The 27083-nt window shown below is 41.8% G+C and overlaps 1 protein-coding gene across 1 annotated transcript in view; it reads right to left on the bottom strand.

The window, feature by feature from the left end:
- Positions 1-27083, bottom strand: part of cacna1db (calcium channel, voltage-dependent, L type, alpha 1D subunit, b) — a 760213-nt gene that overhangs the window by 173090 nt on the left and 560040 nt on the right. Inside the window, exon 30 of the mRNA XM_070894765.1 lies at positions 5971-6054. Coding sequence (XP_070750866.1) covers positions 5971-6054 — 84 coding nt within the window. The remainder of the gene's footprint in view (positions 1-5970; positions 6055-27083) is intronic.

Genomic DNA, 27083 nt, shown 5'->3' on the forward strand with positions numbered 1-27083 from the left:
CCTCCGCCTGCTCCACGATGACATGCAAGCCGTGATCCTGACCAACGGATCCACCACAGACCCAATCCACGTCTGGACCGGAATCAGAATATCATACCTGGGACTACCCAGTGAGCAAAGCCCAAGAAAGTTAAGGCTCTTCAGATAGGGAATTACTGAACTGCATCAAATGGTAGAAAGCAGATGACGTGAGGAACTCCTCTGTGATTAGAATTGCTTTATCTGTGGCTATGAAGGTCACAGCTGCTCAGTATTTTTGCTATTGCCTCCTTACAATCGCCCAAGGAGTATTCAGTAGGCATTATCTACAGTACAATGGCCACCCACATTCAAGACATGATTCATGCATTGTTCATGAGGAGTTGCAAGCTCATACATTTTCACTGAAGTGAAAAGCCAGAAATGAAGAGACAGCAATAATTCTATGATTATGCTGTTTCGCACCCCCCTCGCCCCCCCCCCCCCCCCCCCCCCAAGGTCTAAATCTCCTAATACTGCACATTGATTGTTTATAATATTAAAAATCTGGGACTCTAGCAGCCTGGGAGTATCAGAATAGACAGCAGACAGAAGACAGTGAGTTGTATTGAAAAAAATAATTGTGGTTTCATTCCTACTGTTTATATTACTCACTCCAAGTGATCATGCAGAAAATCCAGTGCAAAAGACCAAGTGTTGGAATTATGGTCAGCCAAATTCTCATCTCCAAGATAAAATAAAATGGAACATAGATGTTGAAAGCAATTAAAGAGTTTGGAATATATTCTCCTTTGTTTGCTGATGTTAGTTAAAACAAAATCAGCATGAAAACCATTTTACGTTAATATTGGCCTCTTCACTAACAATAACAAATGTCGGAAAATAAACCCTCTCTCTTTGTTAGCCATCAAGACCGATTCTGACAACTGAATAACCAATCTCTCTACAAATAATAAACTATTCTTGTTTGTGCCAAACTTTTTATCTTCAACATAAATACATCAGAACTAATAAATATTGAAATGTCTAAACTAATCCCTGTCTCATAAATGTTTGTATTCTACATCCAAAAATAACAATCTTTCCAGTGTGCAAATGAAAATCATGATTTTGTTCAAATTAATTCATTTGCAAAGTTTCATGTAAAATATTTTGTTTGGCAGTTCTAGTGTATCTTAAAGGTTTCCTAAACAATTTGTTCAACAAACTCCATACAAATTTATTAGCTAATTTCAAAATACTATGGGATTATTCCTTCCTTATTGCCATTATTTAACCTGCAAGCTCATTTAAACATGAAAGTATAAAATGGATAAATTATGCAAATTATTTTTTTAATAAATGGCAGGTGGCATTACTTTCCTATTAAATGAGAAAAGAAAATTTGGATGACCACAATATAAGTGCTTCAAATGTGAAACTCTGTGTAAACAAAGATCATAAAAAGTGCGCAACAAAAATACGAACAAAAATGCATGGTACTCGGTCATGAACCAGAGTTCATATACTTGCCTCAACAAGATTCTAGAAAACAGAATGAACATGAAGTGGAATTAGAAAACCCATTATTGTTTTTGCTTAAACATATGAATGGGTTTTTACTGTAATTTGTAAAATTAACGCTTTCATTAAATAAAATGAGCTTTGATGAAATGTCACACCCAAAATATTAAAGGGTATTTCTTTCAGTTGCTGACTTACTCACTGTGCATTTCCAGCATTCTCAGTTTTTGTTCAACTTTCCAGCATTCTTTTTTTTAATTTTTCCGTCAACTAATTGTTTCATGAACTTGTGGTCACCTTATCTTATGAATATGTAATAACAATCATAATCTATTTGCATGGTCACCAAGATGTTGATGAAAAAAATTAATTCTAAATGGGTGATATTTTATATTGCTGTAGACAGAATAACAGTCTTGGATTAACATTTGGTGAATGGATACACACTTATATAACTGATATGAACCAAAACAAGAAAAATCATCCTTAAATATTAATTGCCCAGTTTTCACTGAGCTAAAAGAGGCCATTCATAATTGTTATTTTCACAACAGCACAAAGAATCTGTCAGGAAAGCATTTTTTTATATAATGCTTTTGGGAGAGAAAACATAAATTTGTAAAGAAGTACACTGATGATAACTCTAAACCACCCACAGCTTATTTAATGTCATATAGTCAGTCTGCATATTACCAAATAAATGGACAACCTGGACAAGTGCAGTGGTTAAAATAATTCTAGTCAAAGTTTTTAGCAGTGAGTTTTCAATTAATAAATGTTAAAAATAAAGACAGCAAGTTCATATTTTTGTTTCAGAATATACTTTAAAATGTTTTCATAAGAATACTGAATGCTCATAAGTGAAATATATATTTAGTTAGTTAGACAATGTAAAAAAACAGTCTTACTAAATAAAGTTGGAACAGTTTTCTAACTTCTGAATATATACTTGAACCTACTCCTTTGCCATCCTGGGAAATTTTTGGGCATCCTCAATTCAGGGAATCATTAGAAACAGCTTTCTCCAGCTTGTTCTGGAAAGCTGGCACTGCACTACCAACTGTTGCAATGCAATTTCACATTTTTCTCAACATTTCTTACAGCCAGAATAAAAGTACATTTGAATGAGCAGAGAAGATTGGTTACTTAAAAGGCATTATTGTGTCACCACTCACATCACTGCACTCCAGTTTATCTACATAAATGGTACAGTTGTCTTGAAAAATAAGTTTTCAGAGTCTCTCAGGCTCTTTAAGTAAATACCAGAAGATGTTTATTTTTTCTTGGTATGGCTTTATCTGCAATGGATACTTGTCTTACAAGGGGTTAAATGAACTACAAGTCTTTTCCACTGATCTTCCACAGTTTAAGTTTGAAGAAGAGGATTTAGAAAAAGGAACTAATCAAAACTGTTAAACCAGTATATTATGGGGCTGATAATATGATGGAGGGTGGCCTGTGCAAACAGGAATGACGACCTGAGATCTACTATATGTCTGATGGGTTCAGTTCAGCCCAAGATGATAAGCCAATACAAAGGGTGATAGGAGCCTGCACAAAATCTGTATAGGGCCATCAAAATATTCAAATCAGGGGCCTCCCCATAATGAAACTGGAGCACCTAGTCTCAAGGGTGCCAAAGGGAATACAATCAAAATAATAAATAATAATTTTTCACGCGTGGCCCTGATCTTTCGCTGGGGCCAACCAGTTTGTATCGTCTTGTGCATTTGGCTGGCACTGACTTCATGTGCTATGCACAGGTTGTTGGTCACAAAAGTATTGAAATGAGCAGCCTTCAAATTATGTGGAAAAGTCAATTCATTCATATCCAGGGACTGTATTTTCATTGGGCCAGAATTTGCAGTCTCCCTGACGGCGTACTGAGGGATGTGCAAAATCCGGAACTTCCGATCTGTCAAGGTACGCCGAACCACATAGAAAATCAGCATTGCTGGCACAGAGTTGGGATTTGCCTAACAACTGCCCAGCAATTGCCCACAAAACTCTTACAGTAGTAGGGCCTGCTTTCATCAGCGTAAGGGTATATATAAGCCTTAAATTAAACATTTAAAAATCAAAAATGATGCACATAAACTTTAAACTAGTTCATGCAAATATTGCAAAGATGTTTAAAATTATTTGTCAAAAAATGTAATTTTTATTGAGTTTGGTGCAATGAAGTGACTGATTGGAGGACCGGGCCCACATTGGAAAACCGCCTACACCCCAGGGATCCGTGGGTCTTTACGTTGACGTCCGCCTGGAGACCCGAGACTGGAACTCTCCGCAGCCTGGACGCCAGGAGGTAGGTTCGTATTTGTTTCGTGGGTTGGAGGTTTACTCTGGAGGTATGCCACTGACTGCAAATTTTACCTCATTAAGTTTGTGTGTAGATACCTCTCTTGAGATCAGTAATTTTATACACATATGTACACAGTAGATGTGTATTAAAATGAAGTATTTGAGAAGCAACCAGAAATGCACGATGTGTTACAATAAAAAATCAGCATTTATGTCTGGCTTTTTGTACTTGCCCGGTTGAGAAAGAACAGGTAGATCAAAATTGTAAGTAAGTAGCTCATTCCTTTGTACTTTCATTTTTAATAAATATTTTTAGCACTAATTTAGAGGTCTTTTTGTTGCTTTGGGATTAGGAAATCTTTTTGTTCAAATATGCATTTTTAAATCAATTGTTGAAATTACTCAGAAAACTTATCACTGTAATAAAAATCTTAAATTGATTTATTTGATATTCTATTGTCGCTCGAACCCTAAAATGATACTGTAATGCTTACAAGCAAAAACATCATTAAATGATCTTGTCATTAGCAATTTGACAATAATTGAGCTGTAATTCTATCAAAGCAAATTTTAAGTTCCACTGCAACTAAAAAGGTAAAATAGAGTTGTAGTTTAAGTTTGCTCATTTTATTTCTATGCTCTACAGCTTGACTGTACAACCTCCAGCAAAACAAACACTAAAAGCATTATACCATACTAATGTGTTTTAAAACGGCTGACTGGAGAGCATAATGAAATTGCAGTTTAATTTAAATTCTGTTGCAATGTTATTATAATATCCTTGTCTCAGCCCATGTGGTCAGAAATATACTTTCATTGGCTGTACAGACATAGTACTGTCAATCATAAATCTTCGAGGGCATCCGCTGCACCTGAATGCAATTGTTCCAACAATTTTAATTAAATGTATAAACTTGGAGTAAAAAGCAGTGCATCAAATATTATTGTCAGTTGTGATCACTACGAGATGTAATATTTTTTGGACATCAGACAGCTAAATGTTGAATAAAAGTTATTGTTCTGAATTTCACTAGTTGAAGTATAAAAAATAGTCCAAATGTTAAAAACTCACTGCTAAAGTGAAGACATGTTTAACATACAAGACAATTTCAGACTTTGAATTTCTATATTAAAATTTCCCGATAAAGGAACAAGGATAATTTGGAGGTGGAGTTACTGATAGCCTTTACTTACATTAACTTCTGTGATAGCAATATCAACGACGCTACCAACAACAATTAAGGCATCAAAAGTGTTCCATGCATCAGCGAAATAGTGCTGTGAATGTAAACATTCAATAGGAGCAGAAAGGGATGAGAAAAGATAATAGAAAAAAGTAACAAGAGAGTACAGAGTTACAACACAAATACACTTACAACCCAGATAAACTTGGCTGTATTTTCCATTACTGTGAAAGCATCAGTATTTTTCTTTCATTCAATGGTATCCATGTTTCCACTTTCCCTTTTTTTGTAAACTTACTTGTCAAATTATAAAATTAACATGAATGTACTAAAACAATTTAACTAAATACTCCAGTCTTCAATTATTTCTTAGAAAATGTTGTATTCATTTTTTAATCATATTAATTAAATATGATTAGAAGCTTGCTTGATTAAAATTCACTTAAAATATCTATAATAATTAATGAAGACTAGAACGTTTAACATCAGTTTATAGTTTTATTTAAGGAGTTATTTCCAGTACAACCTAAATAGACCCATAACGGGAACAGTGTCCTTTTTTGTTGCTTAATGTTTCAGAAGTTCATACAGCAGATACATCGCACCATAGCAGAACCCAGTCCAGTATATTTGAGTTCCTATGTTGTGCTCGAAACAAATCATCCCAGTTAGATTAACTTGTTTGATTTCAAAATTTTGCTTGAAACTGTACCACAGTCAGAGATAGCACAGAATCATACAAGTCGGGCTGTGCACAGCAACACCAAAAAAAGTTTCATAAAAGACAAATGCTTTCACAGCTATGCAAGCTTTTGTTTTGTGGAGTTCACCTTCTCTGCATTCTAGAAAAGGACAGTGAAAAAGTGAGAGAAGTCAGGTTTTGAAGGTTCTTCTTTTATATCCTAAAAATAGGTTCAACTGTTTGTGACTTGTCCAGTGATAACTTTAGTGAAGCACTAAAAGGGAGGAGTAACGGTGGCTGGGAAGGTACAGTACTCACATCAATTTCACCAAGTACGACGTCTATAATGCTGCCAATAACGATGAGGAAGTCAAACACGTTCCAGGCGTCACTAAAATAGCCCTACACAAAGTAGGTAGGGGGCAAACGTTTACATTAACACATGTTAAGCAATGAACATATCTTTAGTTAACTGTGGAGAATTTAACTCAAAACAAAAACAATAAATTTGTTAATTCAAACTTTTAATCAATAATTTAGTTAAGAATTAAATGGGAAATTAATTTATCTAACTGATCATGCTGTTCTACTATTTAAAAATTATTTAATTGAAGTATGGTTAATTTTAAAGAGAAATACATGTTCTGCTAGGGCAAGTATACTGAACTAAGAACTAAGAGAAATTATACAGTAAAATATACTACAGAAAGTCCCTTTGTTTTTTTTTTAGATAATTTGTGCATCGTTTGTGGCTAACAATATAGCTGATGCATGTTCAACTTTCCATATATAAGGCTTAATAATTTGTGCATTAATTTAAAACTAAAAAATGTTTGCTTAAACAATTTTGCAATCAGGACATACTTCTGTAAAATGAACAAAACCTTTATTTAATAGTTTTGAAATATTTACATCTTAATATTTTAAATATTATTTAGTCTTTCCTACATCTGTTTGAATTTGATAGATACAGGTATACATATATAACTGAAGTGTTAGCATGAAAATTAAATATTTAGATTACTATAAATCAATAAAATTGTTTTGTGTCTATGAAACTGTAGTTTATGAGACAAACCCAAGAATGCTGTTTAGGATCAGGTGATCTGAAGTATGATAATTCTCGGTATATTTAAAATATATCTGTAAATCAAAAGTGTGAATAAGAATTTTTTATTTCACTTCTTAAAGTAAAAAAAAACTACCATTAAAAGTGTTATTCATGACATCAGATAACCTGGTGTATTGCCAAAGTATAAACCCATTGAAGAGCAGAAGAAAAGTTCCACAACCAATTGCAACAACTAGGTGGCTAATTGAGGTTCAGGTTGTAAGGGAAAGGAGAGGCAGGTAAATATGGACAAGTCACGGCAACTAAAAACCCAATAAACCATGCATAATTAGTATCTGACAAACAGAAGTAAAAGCACTGCAAGCAGTCAGATAAAAATCACTTACTAGCCATCTCTCCTTTTTTTTCACACATACCTAATACAAAGTGTTAGTTAAAAACTTAGTAAAATGAAGAAATGCAACATTTCGTGGAATTCAAGAATTTGCACATAAAAATTTTATTTTATTGACACTGGGTCGAGTTTGAATTTAAAATTAAGACATATTTAAAATAATTATGTCTGAATTATAGTAGGGTTGAAAATTACTAAACTATGAACCCCACCATAAGAATCCCTCCATAAGATAACAAAAGCGTACTGTCATAAGGAAGCAATTCATATTCATATCCTGTGGCATTTTAACCTGACAATAAAAAATGTATCAGCACAACAAATATTCAGATTGAAATTGAAACACTGAATCAAATAATCAAATCCAATCATAGGTAAGATCTGTTTTTGTTGACTGTTTGCTTGGGCAGTTAGAAAAGTGACAGCAATCATGAAGTACAACAGTTTAATTTAAATAAAGTGTGGCAGAGTTACTCGCTAATTTTGAAGATCATTTGCCGATGGATAGTGAATGGAGGCCTTGGTGTTTTAATTTGCTCTGTATGATAGAACTAGCACATTCGCTAATTGTGCATTAAAGAATAGTGATTGGTGATTTACAATTAGTAGATCAGGTGTTAACATTTGCTCTTGCTCCTGGAAGAAAATATTTCTAATGCAAGTTAATTCACAGACTTGTCATAATTTTTTTTTGGTGTTAACTACATTTTAAGCAGCAATTAATGAGGAGACACAAATATACTCGGGATTTATTTATTACCACATCACAGTAACATCTACCAGAGTGAGTCATCAGAGTTCTAGTGATGAACAGAGCAGGATATTTGCCTAAAAATGTTTCTTTTGTGAATTATGCACTGTGTGTGTCATATGTGGTCTGCATTGCAGTGCTAAATATTTTGGAGAAGGGGGAACAGCAACAGCAGGAGATCATGGCCAGCAGATTCAAAGCCATAGCAGGCAGACTTTCAGGATTCAGTACTACCTGATGCAGCTTGGGTACTGCCAATTATTACCTACCTGGAGTTCTGTGAGGAACAATGTATGTCGAGGCTGTGCCTCTACAGGGATGTAATCTCAGATCTGTGTCAGTTCACAGAACCAGATCTACAGCCACAGAGCAACATCTGGACTGCGTTCTCAGTGGAAGTGAAAGTGATCACTGCACTCAATTTCTACACCACTGGGTACTTCCAAGCACCAACAGTGAACATCACTCAGATCAGCCAATAGGCAGTTCACCATTGCATCACTGAAGTAATGAAGAGAAACTTGCATTTACTTACAACCTTATCACATCTCTCAGAGCACTCCACATATAATGAATGACTTTGAAATGCAATGAATTGTTGTTATACAGGCAAACTCAGTAGCCATCTTTGACTAGCAAGATTCCACAAACAATGAGATGACTGACCAAGTAATTTGTTTTTGGTGGTGTTGGTTGAGAAAGGAATATTGTGACAAGACACCCCAAGACATCCCTGTTCTTTTTCAAATCGTGCTATGGGATCTTTAACGTCTAAATCTCCCACTAGAACATCAATTTACTACTGCCAACAATAAAGTAGTCCTTCAGCTTTGCAGGGAATGCTATATTATTGGTGCATTGTCAGCTTTATAATGCAGTCACAACAAACGGATGCGTTGGTTGCACTTTCATCTCTGAGAAAGACGGGTAGGGGTTCAAGCCTCACTGAAGAACTAAAGTGCTGTTATATTTTTATTCAAGATATTTCTATTCAAAATATTTTTCTTGGGCTCAGGTTTTTGCCTACTCCTGTACACAAGCCCTGGTTCCTCACGAACCGGAATGTGCCTTAAACCGCCTCATGTTTATTTAATTTATCATGACATCAGAGATTAAACAGGAAATTACTGTTACTGTATTCTGACTTATGTGCCCTCACATGATCTTCCTTAACACCAGAAGTCATTAGAAGCAACACATCACTGGACAGAAATTGCTAGGTGGCATTATTAAACAGTAAATGGATAAATGAACAGAAGCAATGACACAAGATAGATTTATAGCAGCTACAGAGTTAACTATCCTTCCTTAGAAGATAGAAAATAACAGTCTGCCGACCCTACACATTAAATTTCAATATGAATTGGACAAGGCACAAGGCCTTACTCCTTAAGGGTATTAATCCTTACATGAAGGTTCACTACTAACTGTCTCTCTTTGGTCTGTGTATCTAATTGGAAGATATGTTGAGAAATTATTTTAAAAATTTGACCTGAACAAAGAAAATTTAAATAAATTCAAGAAGAACTACCAATCAAATATATATATGAAAATAAGTACAAAAAATTGCTTGTATTTGAGTTGAATGGGCACAATGGGCTATAGATTCATGATGCTGTGCACATTTTATAGGTGTAAAACAGGCGCCTAAGCATCTGATATGGCGGGTGCCATGCGAGCGCACATTCCACATCAGTAAGGGCATATTAGTAAAGGCTCCAATATAGGTGACTAGTACCCACGCCTAAAACAAATAGGGAGCCTAACGCCTATTTTATGCAATCTGCCCGAAACCAGCCGCCTGCATTCAGGATAATTATATCTACATGCGGTCTAACCAGTGGACTATAAAGGGGCCACTGGCAGCCGCCTCCAAAAAGTTATGTTTTAAAAATACTTACCTGAAGAATAGTCCTTCCTGCTCCACAGCAGGCCCGAAGACTGTTGCAAGCCCCCAATTGGCCCACTCCCAATTGCAACCCCTCTCTGAGTTAATGTTTTTTAACCTCGTCAGAAAGAAGTCAATAATTTGATACATAATATACAAAAATTCTTCACTTTTGTCATTAGGACATAATCGAGGCTGACATTTCAGTATAGTACTGAGGAACTGTTGCACTGATGGGGTGCCATTCTTTGGATAAGATATTAAACAGAGGCCCCATTATCTGTTCAGGAGATATTAAAGATCTTATTACACTATCTGAAGAAGGGCAGTGAGGTTTTCTGGTGTACTGGCCAACAATTTTCTGCAAACCAGTATCACCATAAAAACAGATTTACTAGTCTTTCATCTCAGTGCTGTTTGTAGGACTTTGGTGTGTGCAAAATGGCAGTTGTAGGGTGGATTTTCCCCCAGAGTGGTATCCGGGCGGCTGGTTACCTACCTAGTAGTTCTGCCAAGAAGCCCGATCTATTTTTGAGGACGGGGCATCATTTGCATTGCGCTCCCCCGCCGCTGTGTGTCAGGTCTACTCAGCGCTGACAGACCCGACATTTGGAAAAGACGCATGGTGACGGGTTCACAGTGGGGTCCCGACCCACTGGGGAAAAACAACACTTTCCCACCCGATCTGCCACCACGGGCCCGCTGACCCCCTGCAATATCCAGCCCATGGACTATCCACTCTCGATGTGACAGTTCTACAGAACTACCAGAACTCACCAGAAAGGGCCTATAAATATCACTGATTCAGGAGGTTAAAATATCATACAATAAGACCTTTGGCTGCTTGTAACTATATTTCTTATGTTTAGACCACTGTGCTGGTGTCTTGTAGTATGAGCCACAGCGTGTTGGTATGCTACAAAATATTATCATTAAAAGAGGCATATATGTGCTTGTAAGGATGAGATGTTGCAACACAGGTCTCAGAAAGCAGGTGGAAGATAACATGAGCTAGTGCTTCAATCAGAACAGAGAAAACAGGCACTCATTAATCAATTTTTCCCATGAGACTTACGTTTGGACCTTTCATCAAACATTAGGAAGACGAAATTGCCCCCCCCCCTTTTTTTTAAAGAGCAGTTACCGCCTGGGTGAAATGAGTTTCCGCCCAGTCGGGGTGGACTCTGACAATTGGGACATTGCCCTCGTTATTTTTTGAGGCAAAGAAGGTATTCGTCCTGTTCCTGTGCGAACGGTGGTAATGACGTCATTAGAATGTGCACTGCCTAGTCCCCGGCCCGGAAGCGACATTGCCTTGAAAAGTCGATCGACCGCTTGTCGGTGCCCCCGACAACTTCACATGGCGGGAAGCTGCCAATAGCTGGGTGGCACATCCACCCTTAAAGGGGAGGGCGCACCGCCGCGGCCGCCATTTTATTTTAATTGTCGGCCGACTCTACAGTTGACCTGACAATGGCCACCACGGGTTCGGTCAGGCTGCCAACAGGCAGCCTGGTACCCCCTCTTGTGTGTCGGGCCACTGGCCAGGCCAGAGCCCTCCCTGGCCCTACTTGGTCCAGTCTGCGCCATGTAGGTCGCGCAGCACCCCTCCCGTTTAAGTGAAGGGGAGGAACGTAGCTAAGCATCAGTGCAACATGGCACGTCCACGTTGCGCTGACGTGCTCAGCCCGGCGCTGATGACACCACCCGCTTTCCACCCCGCTCCCAACTTGCTTCCGTCCCAAACAATTTCGGGATGATTTTTCAAAGGCAAAGAGAGCAATTTCCCTCTATTCCCCGCCCTATTGATTCGGGCGGTAATTCACCAGAGAATTTGAATTATCCGGCCCAAATGGGGCGGTGGACAATTTTGGCCCAGAGGTCAAAATGGAGATTTTTTTCTTTGGACGCAAGACTAAGTGGTCTTGCCACTGTTATGCGCAAGACAATTTTATTACATTAATTTTTACATTGAAAATTACTGATTCCAAACATGAAAGTGTTCAAAGTTTGCTTTTATTAAAGTGAGTGTGTGTGCAGCATGTTTAATGAGGTGCAAAGCCAAATGCCGTCCACTTGTGCCATAATTTTTGTCCTATACTATTCCTAATTGATAACCTTTGCAATGAGCTGGTGCGGCAGATTCCTAAAGACTAGCTTATAACTCTACAGGTTACCTATCTCTAGTTGTTACAGATCTAGGTGGTCCGTCCTGTGTATCAGGAATAGCTTTTCTGGGTGTTGTATGCTTCTACTATCATTTGTGCTGGCAAGGGAAGGCAGAAATCGAGATCCACCTACTTGGTTCTGTGCTTCTGCATGTATGACACTAAGGAGGCCAAGTCCTGACTGCAGATACTGATCTCTGTGACAAGAGAGCATTTTACTGCTGTCAGGTCTCTGAATCCCTCCATTATTTCTGTCTATTTTCAAGTGCACCAAAACTGCTTATTATCACATTTGGACTGTGGACTTAATATCACAGTACAACATTTGAGAGAAATGTTCTAACTGTGCTCATTCTCTATATGCATAAGGTTGTCCTGGAGGTGCTCCTGATGTTGTATACTGCTCAAAGGCAGTTTTCAGTGCAGAAAATACCTGCTGCTTGCTTTATGCAATGGGAGTAGGTGACTTGCTCATCAGTTCATGCTCGTGAAGGATTCCTTTGTCTCATTGGTGATCCTGTGAAACTGTAGTCATGATGTGACTCAGTAAAGGCCTGACCATGTTCTACAACTATCCAGCAACAGCCAGCCCTTTTTCCTTCATCAAGACTGCCCCCTTTCTCACCCTGTATTTCCTTATCAAACCAATACCCTCTGAAGTATGTATATCTGCTTTATGAGGTGAATAACGCAGAGTCTTGTGACAAGCATGATGGTCCTGCAGTACCAGCTTCTTCATCCTGGGTTTGTGACCTCTCTGTTAAGAAGTAGACGACATAGAATAAGTTTATGGGGATTGATATATGTAATGTTATTGTAATGACAGTATACACCACATTTCATCACGGAACACAATTACAGCTTGATTCTAATGAAAGTGAAAACCATTGCTGCAGGGAACACAATCAACTATCATTGTACAAACCAAAAGCATTGTGGGGAATTTTAGCACACAAAAACGGATGGATTGGGTTCGGGTCCAATGTAAAAGTGTAAACAATCTGAGCCCTGACCCCAACCGGCCTCCAACCTGCCCAGTTTTGGGTTTTACGGAGGTGGGACAAGGAATGGGCAGCCAACACGCTCCTAGGAGGTAAGTTGGCAATTTAAATAATTTAGTGACGCTGGTAGCCTCCAATTTAACCTGCTTTGCAGGTTTTACAGTAACCAGACGGATTTCCCAGGCCTCGGGAAACGCGGCAGCTTAAGTGAGACTAGGGCAGCTTTGGGGGGGGGCGGGGGGAGTTAAGTGCCTTCAGAGCACTGCTTGTGGGCCAGCAGAAGTGCTTACCCCTTGTCCCCCCAAGACGCAAGTCCCCAGGATTGTGGATTGGACCTCCCCCATCCCGGGGTCAGTGACTGAAGCCATCCCCACAGCCCCCCCCCCCCTCCGGGTCAAGGATCGGATCTACCTGGTCCTGTAGCCTGCTCCAGAGTGCACCCCACCCAACAGGAAGCCATGCCTGTCAATCAGGCTGACTTCGGGAAGGGACCTGTCAGGGCCAAAAGACACACACTATGGAGTTAAAACCCCACCCCCTCTACCTATGTAAGTTGCCCACTGTTAATATCCAAGCCACTGTGTCTGTGTCTCAAGGAATTCAGCATCTTCCAAGCACTATATGGCCTTCCAGCCTGTGAGCTGAGGACCCATTCACACACTTGTTGCGGCCTCCTTACGAGCAAACTAAGCCCTTGCCATCTATGACCTTACTGTAGATGATTAGGAATGTTCTGTTACCATGATCGTATTGACATCATGGCCTTGACGGAAACTTGGCTCACGGGTGATGACACCTTGCACCTCACCGAATCTATCTACCTAGCTATACCTTCCCCCACCTGCCCCACCCAGACTGCCGTGTTGGTAGTGCAGCTCTTATCGCCAAATCTCACCTTGGTCTCTCCCCTACTCCTCTGTCACCTTCTCCTTTGAGCACCTAACCTTGTTCCACACCTCTAGTGTCTCCTTTAAAATCCTCATTCTCTAATGCCCACCCAACCCCCAACCCAAGTTTCTCACCGAGGTATCCTCACTTCTTTCTTGCCTCAGCACTGAGATGACTCCTCATCCTCGCTGATTTCAACCATCTCAACTTATCTTACCCTCTCTCCTCTGAGTTCATCGCCATCCTGTCATCCCTTAATTTCTCCCTCCATATAAACGTACCATATTCAACTTGCCATCTCATGTGGTCATCTCGTCATCTTTGATCATTTCCTTGTATCCTTCAACACTCAGATCCTCCTTCCAACTGCCTCTAGAAAAACTGTCCCCCAAAACTCTTATGACAGTACTTTCAAACTCCCAACTGTTTCGCCTTTGATCCTGTGTTTGCTATTATACTTCTACAGCTGCCCATCTGTTCAATCACTCCCTCGCCTCCACCTTTAATGCCCAGTTACACCCTTACTCTTTCACACCTTGATCATTCCTCATGGTACAGCTTCTATCTTTGCTCCCTTAAGTCCATGGGACGTAGACTAGGACAGTTATGGCGCACAACTGGTTTAGCCATTCATTGTCAGGTCTAGCTTGACATCAAACACCAATGTGCCGTGCTCTCTCCTGCCAAAACTGTTGACTACAGCGAAGGAAAGGCGCTCACTTTTCACCTCACTCACAGCTGCCCACAAAGTTTTTGCTCAAATTCAGCATCCGATCCAGCCTGGCACCCTCTACAAAGGATCTGTGGCATCAGTGAGCAGGCAAAGGATAGTGAGGCTCTTCAACCAATCAGATTGAAGAATCTTCACTGAGACACACAGTATCTAAACCAGGAAGTAGAAAGCAGGAAATATAAATTAGATTTAAATCATGTACAGAAAGTGAAATAAAGATTGGGAAAGACAGATGGGATTAAGGGAGAGATAAAAGAGACAGACAGAAAAAGTTAAAGAAAATATATTTTTGTTTAAAGTCTCCAACACCAATTAACTTCTGAAAGATTATGACTCCACACATGTAGAATTCAATTTTCAGGGTCAGAGAGGTTATTTGGCAGCAATCGCCGTGAAAAAATCACTTACTCCTGAATGCATCAGCCCTAACTTTTTCTGGCATCTTTAATGGAGAACTAGTGGGAAAGTACCACAACTTCACGCCAGTGCATTGATTTCAGTGGAGAGTCTATCAGCAAGTGGAGGAGCAGGCTATCTCTGACAGCAACTTTTATATTTCCGCGTTTAGCTGTGCAGACGCCGGAAGTTGTTGTCCAATTTATTGTTATAATGGTGACGCTGAGAGCCTCACCTTTATTCCTACTGAAAAATCTGGGCCATTGTCTTCAGCCCTGCCAAAATCTCCCTCACCACTGATTCCATCCCCTCCCCCCCCACCCCCGGCAGCCACTGTCTCAGGCTGAATCAGACTCTTTGCAACCTCAGCATTCTACTTGATCCTGATCTGAGCTTCCGACCCCGTATCCTCTCCATCACAAAGACCGCTTACTTCTATGTCCGTAACATCGTCCATCTCAGCCCCTGCCACAGCCCATCTGCTGCTGAAACCCTAAATTGTGCTTTTGTCACCTCCAGCCTTGACTATTTCCATACTCTCCTGGCTGGCCTCCCATGTTCCACCCACCATAAAATTGAGCTAATCTAAAACTCTGCTGCCCATATCCTAACTTGCACCATTGACCCATTACCCTTGTGCTCGCTGACGTATACTGATCAACGGTTCATCAACACTCTGGAATTCCCTCCCTAAACCATTCTGCCTCTCCACCTCTCTCTTCTCCTTTTAGACCAAGCTTGTAGCATGAGTACAATAGTGTAGTTATTAGTAATGGTCAGTAGTGTCATGACTATGGGCTCAATTTTCCCCAAGCCCGTTTTCTGGCGTATTGCCAGAGTTACGCCGGGTTTCCTAGGCCAGAAATGCGACAGAAATATTTTGCCAAACTTTCCCCAATGTATAATTCGAATTTAGCGCCACACAGCATGTCCAGTCTCCTCGGGGGGTGGAGCCTGCTGTCTGCACCAAAAAAGAATGCCGCACCTTCTGCGCATACGCGGGAAATAAAATTACGTTTTTGACGTCGTTCCAATGGACGCGCATGCTCAATACAGCTCGGATTTGGCAATCAGCCATTTTTAAAGAGCCAGTTGAGTGTGTGTGAGGAGTGCTGTGTGAGAGGATTGGAAAAATTACAGCTGGAGCAATACAAGATGCAACGCGGGCCAAGGACCAAGAATTTCTTGCTGGAAGAAGTGGAGGCACTAGTTATTGTGATTGAGAACAGATGGCAGGAGCTGGACATGTTTATTGTTTGGAACTGTTCCGTAATGTTGTGTCGTGTTAATGGAACATGATTCAGTTTTAATGTAAAATATATTTTATTCAAAAGTTTACAATGTACTTAACTTAACTTTCATAAAATTATTCTTGCATCAAACTTTACTTTAAGATCACTTATAAACTTGTAAATTTACATAACTTACAAAAAAACTTTTAATTTGAGAACAGCTACAACAGTAACAACACCAGCAGCAAAGAAAGGCTGCACCCATCGCTCATCCCCCTTTGTCTAAAACCACCCCCCCCCCCGCTGCGCTTGGTCTTTGGGCTCTCTACCACCCCTGCCCGCAGGTGGTGGCGTAGTGTTTTTGGACTTGTTACCAAGCTTATTCCTGCTAACATTTCAGGTACTGCGCACCTCGAGGGTGGGGGGCGTCAGTGTCAGGCGGCAATTTGGCGGGCCTAGCTCTGAGCTCTTCAGAGACTGGTGTGGGGATTGCAGTGGGAGTGGCAATTGATTCTCTGTCAATGGGCGTGTTCCCTTATTGCAGCAGCTAACTCCAACATGCCGTCTCTTATGCACCCTGACAGTGTCTCAGCTGACTGCAACATTACCTCCTTAATGGCCAGTACTACCTCTGACATTCCCTCACTCAATGCCAGTGTCATGGTTTGCACTACCTCTGACATTCCCTCCCCTATGGCCACTATTTCCTGACGCCGGTTTTCGACAATCTCACTTAAAACCGGGTGCACGAATGACAACCTTGTTTTGAGGGTCCTCTTCATGAGGAGTTTGGCAGGCGGAACCCCTGTGAGTGGGGCCTCATCCGATATGCAAGCAACACGCGAGACAGACGGGTCTGCAAGGGGCCTTTCATCACTCGCTGCATGCCCTGCTTTATCTGTACTGCCCGTTCAGCTTGGCCATTGGAGGCTGGTTTGAACGGGGCCGACCTGACATGCTTTATGCCGTTACAGCACATAAATTCGTGAAATTCGGAACTCGTAAAGCATGGTCCATAGTCACTAACAAGGACGTCGGGCAGGCCATGGGTGGCGATCATTGTATGAAGGCTCTCTATTGTGGCGGTGGATGTGCTGGATGACATTATAACACATTCGATCCATTTAGAATAAGCATCATTTACAACTAAGAACATTTTTCCCAGAAAGGGATCTGTGTAGTCTACGTGGATGCGGGACCAGGTTTGGAGTGCCAGGACCACAGGCTCAGGGGGGCTTCCCTGTGTGCGTTGCTGAGTTGCGCGCACGACTCTAGGTCTGCGTCGATGCCGAGCCACCACACGTGCGATTTCGCAATGGCTTTCATCATTACGATGCCGGTTTTGTGCTATGGAGATCCTTGACAAATAAATCTCTGCCCTTCTTGGGCAGGACTACGCGATTTCCCCACAAAATGCAGTCGGCCTGAACAGATAACTCGTCCTTACGCCAGTGAAACGGCTTAAAATCGCCATGCATCTCTCCATACATGGTTGCCCAGTTTCCACTTAATATACAGTTTATCACCTCGGACAGCAGTGGGTCTTGACTGGTCCAGATTCTTATTTGGCGCGCCGTGACGGGTGACCCTTTGCCCTCAAAGGCTTCCATGGCCATGACCAGTTCCACAGGCTGCTCCGCTTCATCCTTGGTGGTGGCCAGCGGGAGCCGGCTGAGCGCATCTGCGCAGTTATCGGTGCCTGGTCTGTGGCGGATCGTGTAGTCGTAAGCGGACAGTGTTAATGCCCACCTCTGAATGTGAGCTGAGGCGTTGGTATTGATGCCTTTGCTCTCAGAGAATAACGACGTGAGTGGCTTGTGGTCGGTTTCTAGTTCGAACCGCCGGCCAAATACTGGTGCATCTTTTATACCGTGTACACACAAGCTATGGCATCCTTTTCGACCATTCTGTACCCCCTTTCAGCCTTGGAAAGGCTGCGGGACGATGACACTACTGTTTGGAGCTTACCCGACATGTTTGCTTGCTGAAGCACACACCCGATCCTGTAATGACGCATCGCACGCTAAAACAAGATGCCTACAGGGATCATACAGTGCCAATAGTTTGTTTGAGCACAATAAGTTTCTGGCCTTCTCGAAGGCAGTTTCTTGATTTTTACCCCAGACCCAGTCATCACCCTTATGGAGCAGTACATGTAATGGTTCAAGCAAAGTGCTCAGCCCAGGCAGAAAGTTACCAAAGTAGTTCAGTCGTCCGAGGAACGAGCGCAGCTCCGTCGTGTTGCATGGTCTCGGGCCTTCTGGATCGCCTCCGTCTTGGAGTCTGAGGGTCTGATGCCATCTGCTGCGATTCTCCTTCCCAGGAATTCCACTTTTGGTGCCAAGAAGACGCATTTGGTTTGTTTCAATCTTAGACCTACTCGACTTAGTCACGTAGCACCTCTTATGGAGATGTTCTTTGGTGTCGTGTACGGTGATTAAGATGTCGTCTTGGAAGATGACCGTTCCCGGGACAGATTTCAGCAAGCTCTCCATGTTTCGTTGGAAGATCGCAGCCGCTGAACAGATCCCGAAGGGGCACCGATTGTATAGGAACAACCCCTTGTGTGTGTTTATGCACGTCAGCTTCTTGGACGATTCCGCTAGCTCCTGGACCATGTACGCTGAGGTGAGGTCCAATTTCGAAAACAGCTTTCTGCCCGACAGGGTCGCGAACAAATCCTCCGCCTTGGGTAGCGGGTACTGGTCCTGTAACGATACTCGGTTTATGGTTACTTTATAATCTCCACAGATTCTAATTGTCCCATCACTTTTAAGAACGGGGACAATGGGACTGGCCCAGTCATTAAATTCCACTGGTGATATGATGTCTTCGCGCTGAAGCCGATCTAGCTCGACTTCTACTTTCTCCTGCATCATGTAAGGGACCGCTCTGGCCTTGTGGTGAATGGATCTCGCGTCTGGGCTGAGGTGAATTGTCACCTTGGCCCCTGTGAAGCTGCCGATGCCAGGCTGGAACAGTGACGGAAACTTTCTAAGACCTGCGCACACGAGGCTTTCTCCACCGACGATAATGCTTTTACATCACGCCATTTCCAGTTAAAATTCCGTAGCCAGCTTCTGCCAAGCAGCGTGGGCCCATTACCGGGAACAATCCATTGTGACAATTTATGCACAGAACCATCATACAGCACCTGAACCATTGCACTTCCGAGGACCGGGATAATCTCTTTATTGTCAGTGCGCAGCTTCGTGTCGATCGGGCTCAGCTTGAGCCTGTGTGCCTTGTTTGCCCATAACTTCTCGAAGGCCTTCTGGCTCATGATCAATTCGCTTGCACCCGTGTCCAGTTCCATCGATACTGGTATGCCGTTCAGTTTAACATTCATCATAATCGGGGGACTCCTGTTGGTAAAGGTGTGCACTTCATGCACGTACACTCCGTGTACCTCTTCCTCCTCGGTCATCTCTGCACGATCCTCAGGATCTACGCTTGACCTCCCATCCTTCGCTACGAATCGAGTTGTAGCACGTTTACACATTTGTTGGAGGTGCCCCATCATTGAGCAATTCTTGCAGACATATTGTTTGAACCTGCACTGGTTTGCACGATGAGCCCCTCCACAGCGCCAACAACTTGTTGATGGACTTGCATTCACAGGTAATGATCTCTTCGCATTAGTCCATTGTTGTGGTGAGTGAGTCATCTCAGGTCGAGCAGAGATCGTGGCTCCCTCGAAGTCTTTCACAACAAAGCATTGATCCAGCCGCTCAATGAAGTCATCCCAGTCTTCCCCGACACAATATCGCTCGATGTAGTCAATGGTGGCCATAGCTGCATGTTAGTATCCCATCCTCGTCGTCAGTTGATACACATGTTTATCACCATAGTAAATCACACATGGCCCATGCTGGAGCTGATCACCTTGTGACCTTTAGGTTTAATGTAAACTTTATATAGGGAGGCAGCACGAGGTGCAGTAATGTGTGCCTCCCGGGCTTTCCCCATCTGTTGGCTATTACATGTAATTACATGGTACAGAGCATGGCTGCAAATACATCACACCTGTACCTTTGGGAAGCTAGCAATTCTTGAGAAGCCCAAAGCCCTGTCATGGATTGCTTGGGCGGTCATGGGGAACGGGATGAAGTCATTCCTCCGCACATACAGTGCAGCCGTGACCTGGCAAATGGAGACATGTGTTGCATGCTGAGAGATGGCGCACACATCCCCAGTTGTAGCTTGAAACGATCCGGAGGCATAGATTGAAAATGCAGCTGTAACCTTCACTTCAACTGACAAAGCAGTCCTCCTGATGCTTCTCAGCTGCAGGTCTGGTTTCACCAACTCTCAGATCTCACAGAAAACTTTTTTGCAGAAATGCAGCCTTCTGACACAGTCTGCATCACTCACATGCAGGTACAAACGCCTGTCTCGATATACCCGAGGTGGGTAAGGCCTCCTGCCCAGCACCCTATGGGCTCTGATGTTCCTGATGCAATGAGCTCTAATCAATTGTCTTCTATGTAACACCATGATACAGAAGGCTCGCACAAGGTATGACATTGTCAGTATTGCCCCCATACTTAAAGTTAAACTTTCAAAGAAGCTCAAAACAGCAGGAAAGCAGGCAGCACAGGTTTGCAGTTCTCTCTCTCCCCAAGGTCTGTATGGTTGGACCACACACAAAGGTCTTGTGACTCTACCACCCCCCCTCCCCCTTGAGTCTTGTGACCTCTCTCTCCCTCCCCCTCCCCGGGCTACACGCCGTAAGATTTGCTATTTCTCCCTCCTCTCCTCTCTTCACCCCCCTCCCTGGTTTGTTTTGTAGCCGAACCCCGAGCCGCTGTGTACTGAAGCAAGGCCAATTCTGCCGGCCAAAACTACAATCCTCCAGGCCTTCTTCAATACATTCGGTGGTGGCGTGTGAGTGAGTTAAAAAATGAGAAAACTTGTGAAATCCAACAAATTTACACTTCTACATTGACAGGTAAAAAAAAGTTGAACTTTATTATTGATTTTGACAGTGTTCTTGATTCCCTCCAAAATCTTCGATTTAAAAACAATGGAGTCTTTTCAGTGCAGATTTGTGAATGTGTGCTGGTTTCTTAACTCACCAGAAGGTTTTTTGGGAGTGGCCAGATACGCCAATGTAAAGGAGAAAAATGTTGGCCAAACTGCGAACAACTGAATAAACTGGCACAGACATGAAAAAACCGACACCACGCCCTCTGAGGTGAAAAAAAACTGGCCTAGAAAAATTGTAACTAAGTCCGTTACGCCGATGCAGATTGCAGGGGGATAGTTTGAAAAAAGAATATGCCAAAAATTTAACTCAATACGCCAAAAAAAGCAGCCTACTCCAAAAAAATGGCGCAAATCACTGTGGAAAATTGAGCCCTGTGTTACTGGACTAGTAATCCAGAGGCCTTGACTAATAATCCAGAGAATGTGAGTTTAAATCCTACCATGCCAGTTTGAGAATGTGAATTCAGTTTCTTTAAAAAAAAGTAAATAAAAAGCTGATAACAGTAGAAAAAATTACCATGAAGCTGTCAGATTGTCATAAAAACCCAGCAGGTTCAATAATGCCCTTTAGGGAAGGAAATTTGCTGTCCTTACTTAGTCTGGTCTATATGTGACTCCAGTCCCACACCAATGTAGTTGACTCTTCTCTGAAGTGGCCAAGCAAGCCCAGAATGGGCAATAAATGCCGGCCTTGCCACCGATGTACACGTCCCCAGAATGAAGTAAAAACAAGATTTTTGTTATTCATCCTAATATCCCTTTGGCTCGGTGTCAATTTTTGTCTGATTACAGTGCTGTAAAGTGTCTCGGGATATTTTCCTACATTAAAGACACGATATAAAAATAATTGACCATTATACCCATATATAGCAATGTAAATTAATTGACAATAATAATCATTACTTACTGTGGCAATTTTCTGAAAATCAAACAGCTTCTTCCATTTTCCACTCCAAGTGCAGTAATTTATTGAGACCAGGTGATCTCACAGGTGATTGCATCAAACCAGAAGGCATTCCCGCATCCCCTCACACCATCCACAATTAGATGAACCTCGTCAGTATAGTGGAACTTTCTGTGCCTTCCTCCATTCAACAGGCACTCCAATTGGCACATCTCCAAAGATGGATTGATATCCTATGCATTATTTATAGTGTTTACAAGCCTACTAAAAGAGTAAATAGGTGACGCAGCACCATTTTCTGATTGCCTGCTCAGTTGTGTGTTAGTTGTAACGCATTAAGAGTTTCAAGCTTCTACGAATATGCGCTCCTACGAATGCGTTAAGGAGAAAAGGAGAAAAAAATTCAGTCTCATTTAATGCACAATTAATGCACCAAGAGCAAATTAAACCCCCAAAAGTGGAAGGCTTTCCAAGTGCTTCAAGTGAAGAGCAGGTGGGCTGCAAGTAGTCCAGAACTGTATTATGAGTATGACTCTCCTGATGGTTCCGTGGGTAAATGCACTGTATCGTATCCTACTAAGCCAAGGAAGGTTGTAGGCTTGATTCATGGTCTGTGCTCAGTTATGACAGCAATCAGGCTGCTATAATTCACCTCAATATCTCTGGGCTTCTAAAGGGGAAACAGTTAGTTAGGATTTGTTTCCAGTGATTCCTAGCTGGAAAGTGCTTGCATATGGATGTTAGGTGAGGATAAAATTGGACATGGCTATGCTGGCGCTTATTGTTTAGGATCCTATTAACACTCATGGCTTAGGCCCACATTTAATCATGCCCACTTGGATGAGGACCATACTTCAGTAAAGGATATAAACTGTAATTATTTTCAGGAATTCATGCCGTCAATCTGTGGAAATATTTACATTCCTCATTTAGACAAGTAAAGCCATTTGTATCTAATTGGAATAAGAAGAAATCAGTAAGAAATATATGTGTGTGTCTGTGCTTGTGTGGAAAAGCTTTTTTTTAAATTAACAATATGCTGTAATTTTTAAAATGTGAAATTAATAGGTCAAAGCTGAAAATAAATAGTACTTATTTTATATTTACTAGCAGATCAAAATAAAACGATTTTAAAATAGCAGAATGTGTTTAAAGAACTTGTAACAATGCCCGGCATCACAGCCTTTCTAAATATGGGTCTTGGGCCTTGGAACTCGCGGTTTGCGATTGGAGAGGGGTCCAACCCTGGTGGTGGAGGGTTTGTGAGAGGCAACAGTGGGGAGGGAGGCAAGTAGCATAGTTACCTCTGAGACTGCTCGTCCCTGTTGCCAATATAGATTGCACTGTGAACAACACTGCTATCCATCTTGGAGAGAAGGCGGAAGGTTTCAGAGGCAACTAGATAAGAGCACCACCTTCCTTGGACACCAAGCTTGCAGGACTCATTCAGAGGTAAGTGAAAGGAATAGGTATGTTTAAGTGTAATAGAAAGGTGTGACATATAGGCATGATGGTAACAGTGCTACAGGAAAGTTTCATACAAATAAGTGTTACACACTTATGTTATATACTTACGTGAAGTGCATACCATATGTAATGCTTTTAGTATATGATATAAATATATATATTTCTATATAGGCTTTGATGTATGATAAGATTAACTTTTTAAAATCTCTTCATTCAATGTATTTTTTAATTATTAACTAAAATAATTTTGATTGTTCCTTAAAAATAGCTGTTTAATTAATTCATACAATTGAATAATTGAAAAGCAGCAATACTTGTTAAAATTATAGTTGGCAGTAAATAGTATCGAAGTCAAACTAGCAGATTTCATCTTCTAAAATATCTCTTACAAAATAATGATTTACGCTGGTAGAAGTAATGTGCAAATTCTTATTTTCACCACTTGAATACATGAAATGCATATTTTGCACATGAATACAGCAATTATGTAATGAGAAAAATTCTAAAAATGACGACACAATATTTATTTCCAAGCGTTGAGATGGGAAATGGGGCACATTTATGCTTACTGGCCCCTATGTACATCTTTGCACATTATTTCATTCTTGAACTTGTGTGTGAGACATGCACTATTCAGAATCCAATTTGAATATTCTGTATATCACTTGATAACAGCTTTGAACATTGCCTGAACCGACACAGAACAAACATTTGATTTTATGATTTACTCAAAAAAGGAGTGAATTTTATGTAAGGAATCAGCAGGTGAGGTTCTGTCCCAAGGCACTTCGCCACCTGATGGATAAAATCATTTGTTTAAAAGTGAATAATTGCTAGGACTTCCAGTTTCTGCTTTTTAAAAATGATTTGTGGAATATATTTTAGCCATTTTTTTTTGTATCCCATTTGTGTAGTACTGTATTGATGGCTTTTAGTTTTTCTTCCATTATAAAAGGCAAAATCTGAATAAAATTGGGTATAAAACAACAATGCTCCTGATCAGAGAGTTTCATTGTTATTTAACTGATAGAATGAGCACTTATCATGTATAACCTCTGAGATAAATAAAATACTGGCCTGGAATGTCCCAAAACAGCACATTTGGCCATAAACACTAACATTAGGCTGTTGAGAGACCTGAGTAGAAGATTGACACAAAAATTTGCTAGCGAACTCGAGGACAGTGGTGATTCAGAAGTGCGCAGCCAATGGCCAATACATTGACCCCTGAACACAAACGGCTAAATAGCTGAGAAGATGTGGAAATCGTCAACTAAAATGCCATAAATTATTTAGGGGTTTATCCCAAGTTAAATGCTAAATCAGAAGTAGTTAAAGAAAGCTGGATGATGGAGGATCCACTGTGATCTCCATGGGGGAGAAATTCAGTCGCACCTCTGTTTCAGTGCTGTCCTGGGGCAGAGCGGTAAATTTTACGTCGGCAAATGGCTTGCGTCTGCCGCCGCAAAATTCATCAGCTGGGCCCCGAGTTTGGAGCGGAGCGTTAAGGGAGGCATTGCACACCTCTTTTCGGGCCCGAGACTGGCTGAGCAAGTGAAAATCCCGAGCTAAACAGCCGGCCCCAGAGGCATCGGGGGAAAAAAAAAATCTGAAAAAGAACCCCAAAATAATCCCAATAAATAATTCACGCCACCACAACATAAATCGCAAAACAAAAAAAATCAATCACACTTACCTCAGGTTGACATCATTTACCTCAATGCAGCCGCTACAGCTTGGAACATCAGCTTCCACAGGTGTTCCCACGAGGGCGTTGCGCACCAGCTCGCCACTTCCGGGCGGTAATGCTCCACACCCCCTCAAAACCGGCACCAAATGTCCCGGCGGGGCACTGGAAGCTGGACGTCCGCCCGGATGTGCTTACCGCCGTCATTGCCACCTCTGGGGCGCTAACAGGGGCGGCAGAAGACTGAAAATCCAGCCCTTCAAGAGTCTGATCAGGAAGAGTGACTGGGAAGCGGCCAGGGGATACCTGGAGACCTACTACCAACTCATTTCAAATCCGGTGTTCCCAGTTATTGTCAAAGACCTTGATATTTACAACGGGTCAACTTCTGCTTCAGGTCGGCCAGCGTCTTCTACTACAGGGTAGAAACATAGAAACAGAGAAAATAGGTGCAGGAGTAGGCCATTCAGCCCTTCTAGCCTGCACCGCAATTCAATGAGTTCATGGCTGAACATGCAACTTCAGTACCCCATTCCTGCTTTCTCACCATACCCCTTGATCCCCCTAGTAGTAAGGACTACATCTAACTCTTTTTTGAATATATTTAGTGAATTGCCCTCAACAACTTTCGGTGGTAGAGAATTCCACAGGTTTACCACTCTCTGGGTGAAGAAGTTCCTCCTCATCTCGGTCCTAAATGCCTTACCCCTTATCCTTAGACTGTGACCCCTGGTTCTGGACTTCCCCCAACATTGGGAACATTCTTCCTGCATCTAACCTGTCTAAACCCATCAAAATTTTAAACGTTTCTATGAGGTCCCCTCTCATTCTTCTGAACTCCAGTGAATACAAGCCCAGTTGATCCAGTCTTTCTTGATAGGTCAGTCCCGCCATCCCGGGAATCAGTCTGGTGAACCTTCACTGTACTCCCTCAATAGCAAGAATGTCCTTCCTCAGGTTAGGAGACCAAAACTGTACACAATACTCCAGGTGTGGCCTCACCAAGGCCCTGTACAACTGTAGCAACACCTCCCTGCCCCTGTACTCAAATCCCCTCGCTATGAAGGCCAACATGCCATTTGCTTTCTTAACCGCCTGCTGTACCTGCATGCCAACCTTCAATGACTGATGTACCATGACACCCAGGTCTCGTTGCACCTCCCCTTTTCCTAATCTGTCACCATTCAGATAATAGTCTGTCTCTCTGTTTTTACCACCAAAGTGGATAACCTCACATTTATCCACATTATACTTCATCTGCCATGCATTTGCCCACTCACCTAACCTATCCAAGTCGCTCTGCAGCCTCATAGCGTCCTCCTCGCAGCTCACACTGCCACCTAACTTAGTGTCATCCGCAAATTTGGAGATACTACATTTAATCCCCTCGTCTAAATCATTAATGTACAGTGTAAACAGCTGGGGACCCAGCACAGAACCTTGCGGTACCCCACTAGTCACCGCCTGCCATTCTGAAAAGTACCCATTTACTCCTACTCTTTGCTTCCTGCCTGACAACCAGTTCTCAATCCATGTCAGCACACTACCCCCAATCCCATGTGCTTTAACTGTGCACATTAATCTTTTGTGTGGGACCTTGTCGAAAGCCTTCTGAAAATCCAAATATACCACATCAACTGGTTCTCCCTTGTCCACTCTACTGGAAACATCCTCAAAAAATTCTAGAAGATTTGTCAAGCATGATTTCTCTTTCACAAATCCATGTTGACTTGGACCCATCATGTCACCTCTTTCCAAATGCGCTGCTATGACATCCTTAATAATTGATTCCATCATCTTACCCACTACCGATGTCAGGCTTACTGGTCTATAATTCCCTGTTTTCTCTCTCCCTCCTTTT

This window comes from Pristiophorus japonicus, chromosome 12 (assembly GCF_044704955.1).
Source record: "Pristiophorus japonicus isolate sPriJap1 chromosome 12, sPriJap1.hap1, whole genome shotgun sequence".
NCBI lineage: Eukaryota > Metazoa > Chordata > Chondrichthyes > Pristiophoridae > Pristiophorus > Pristiophorus japonicus.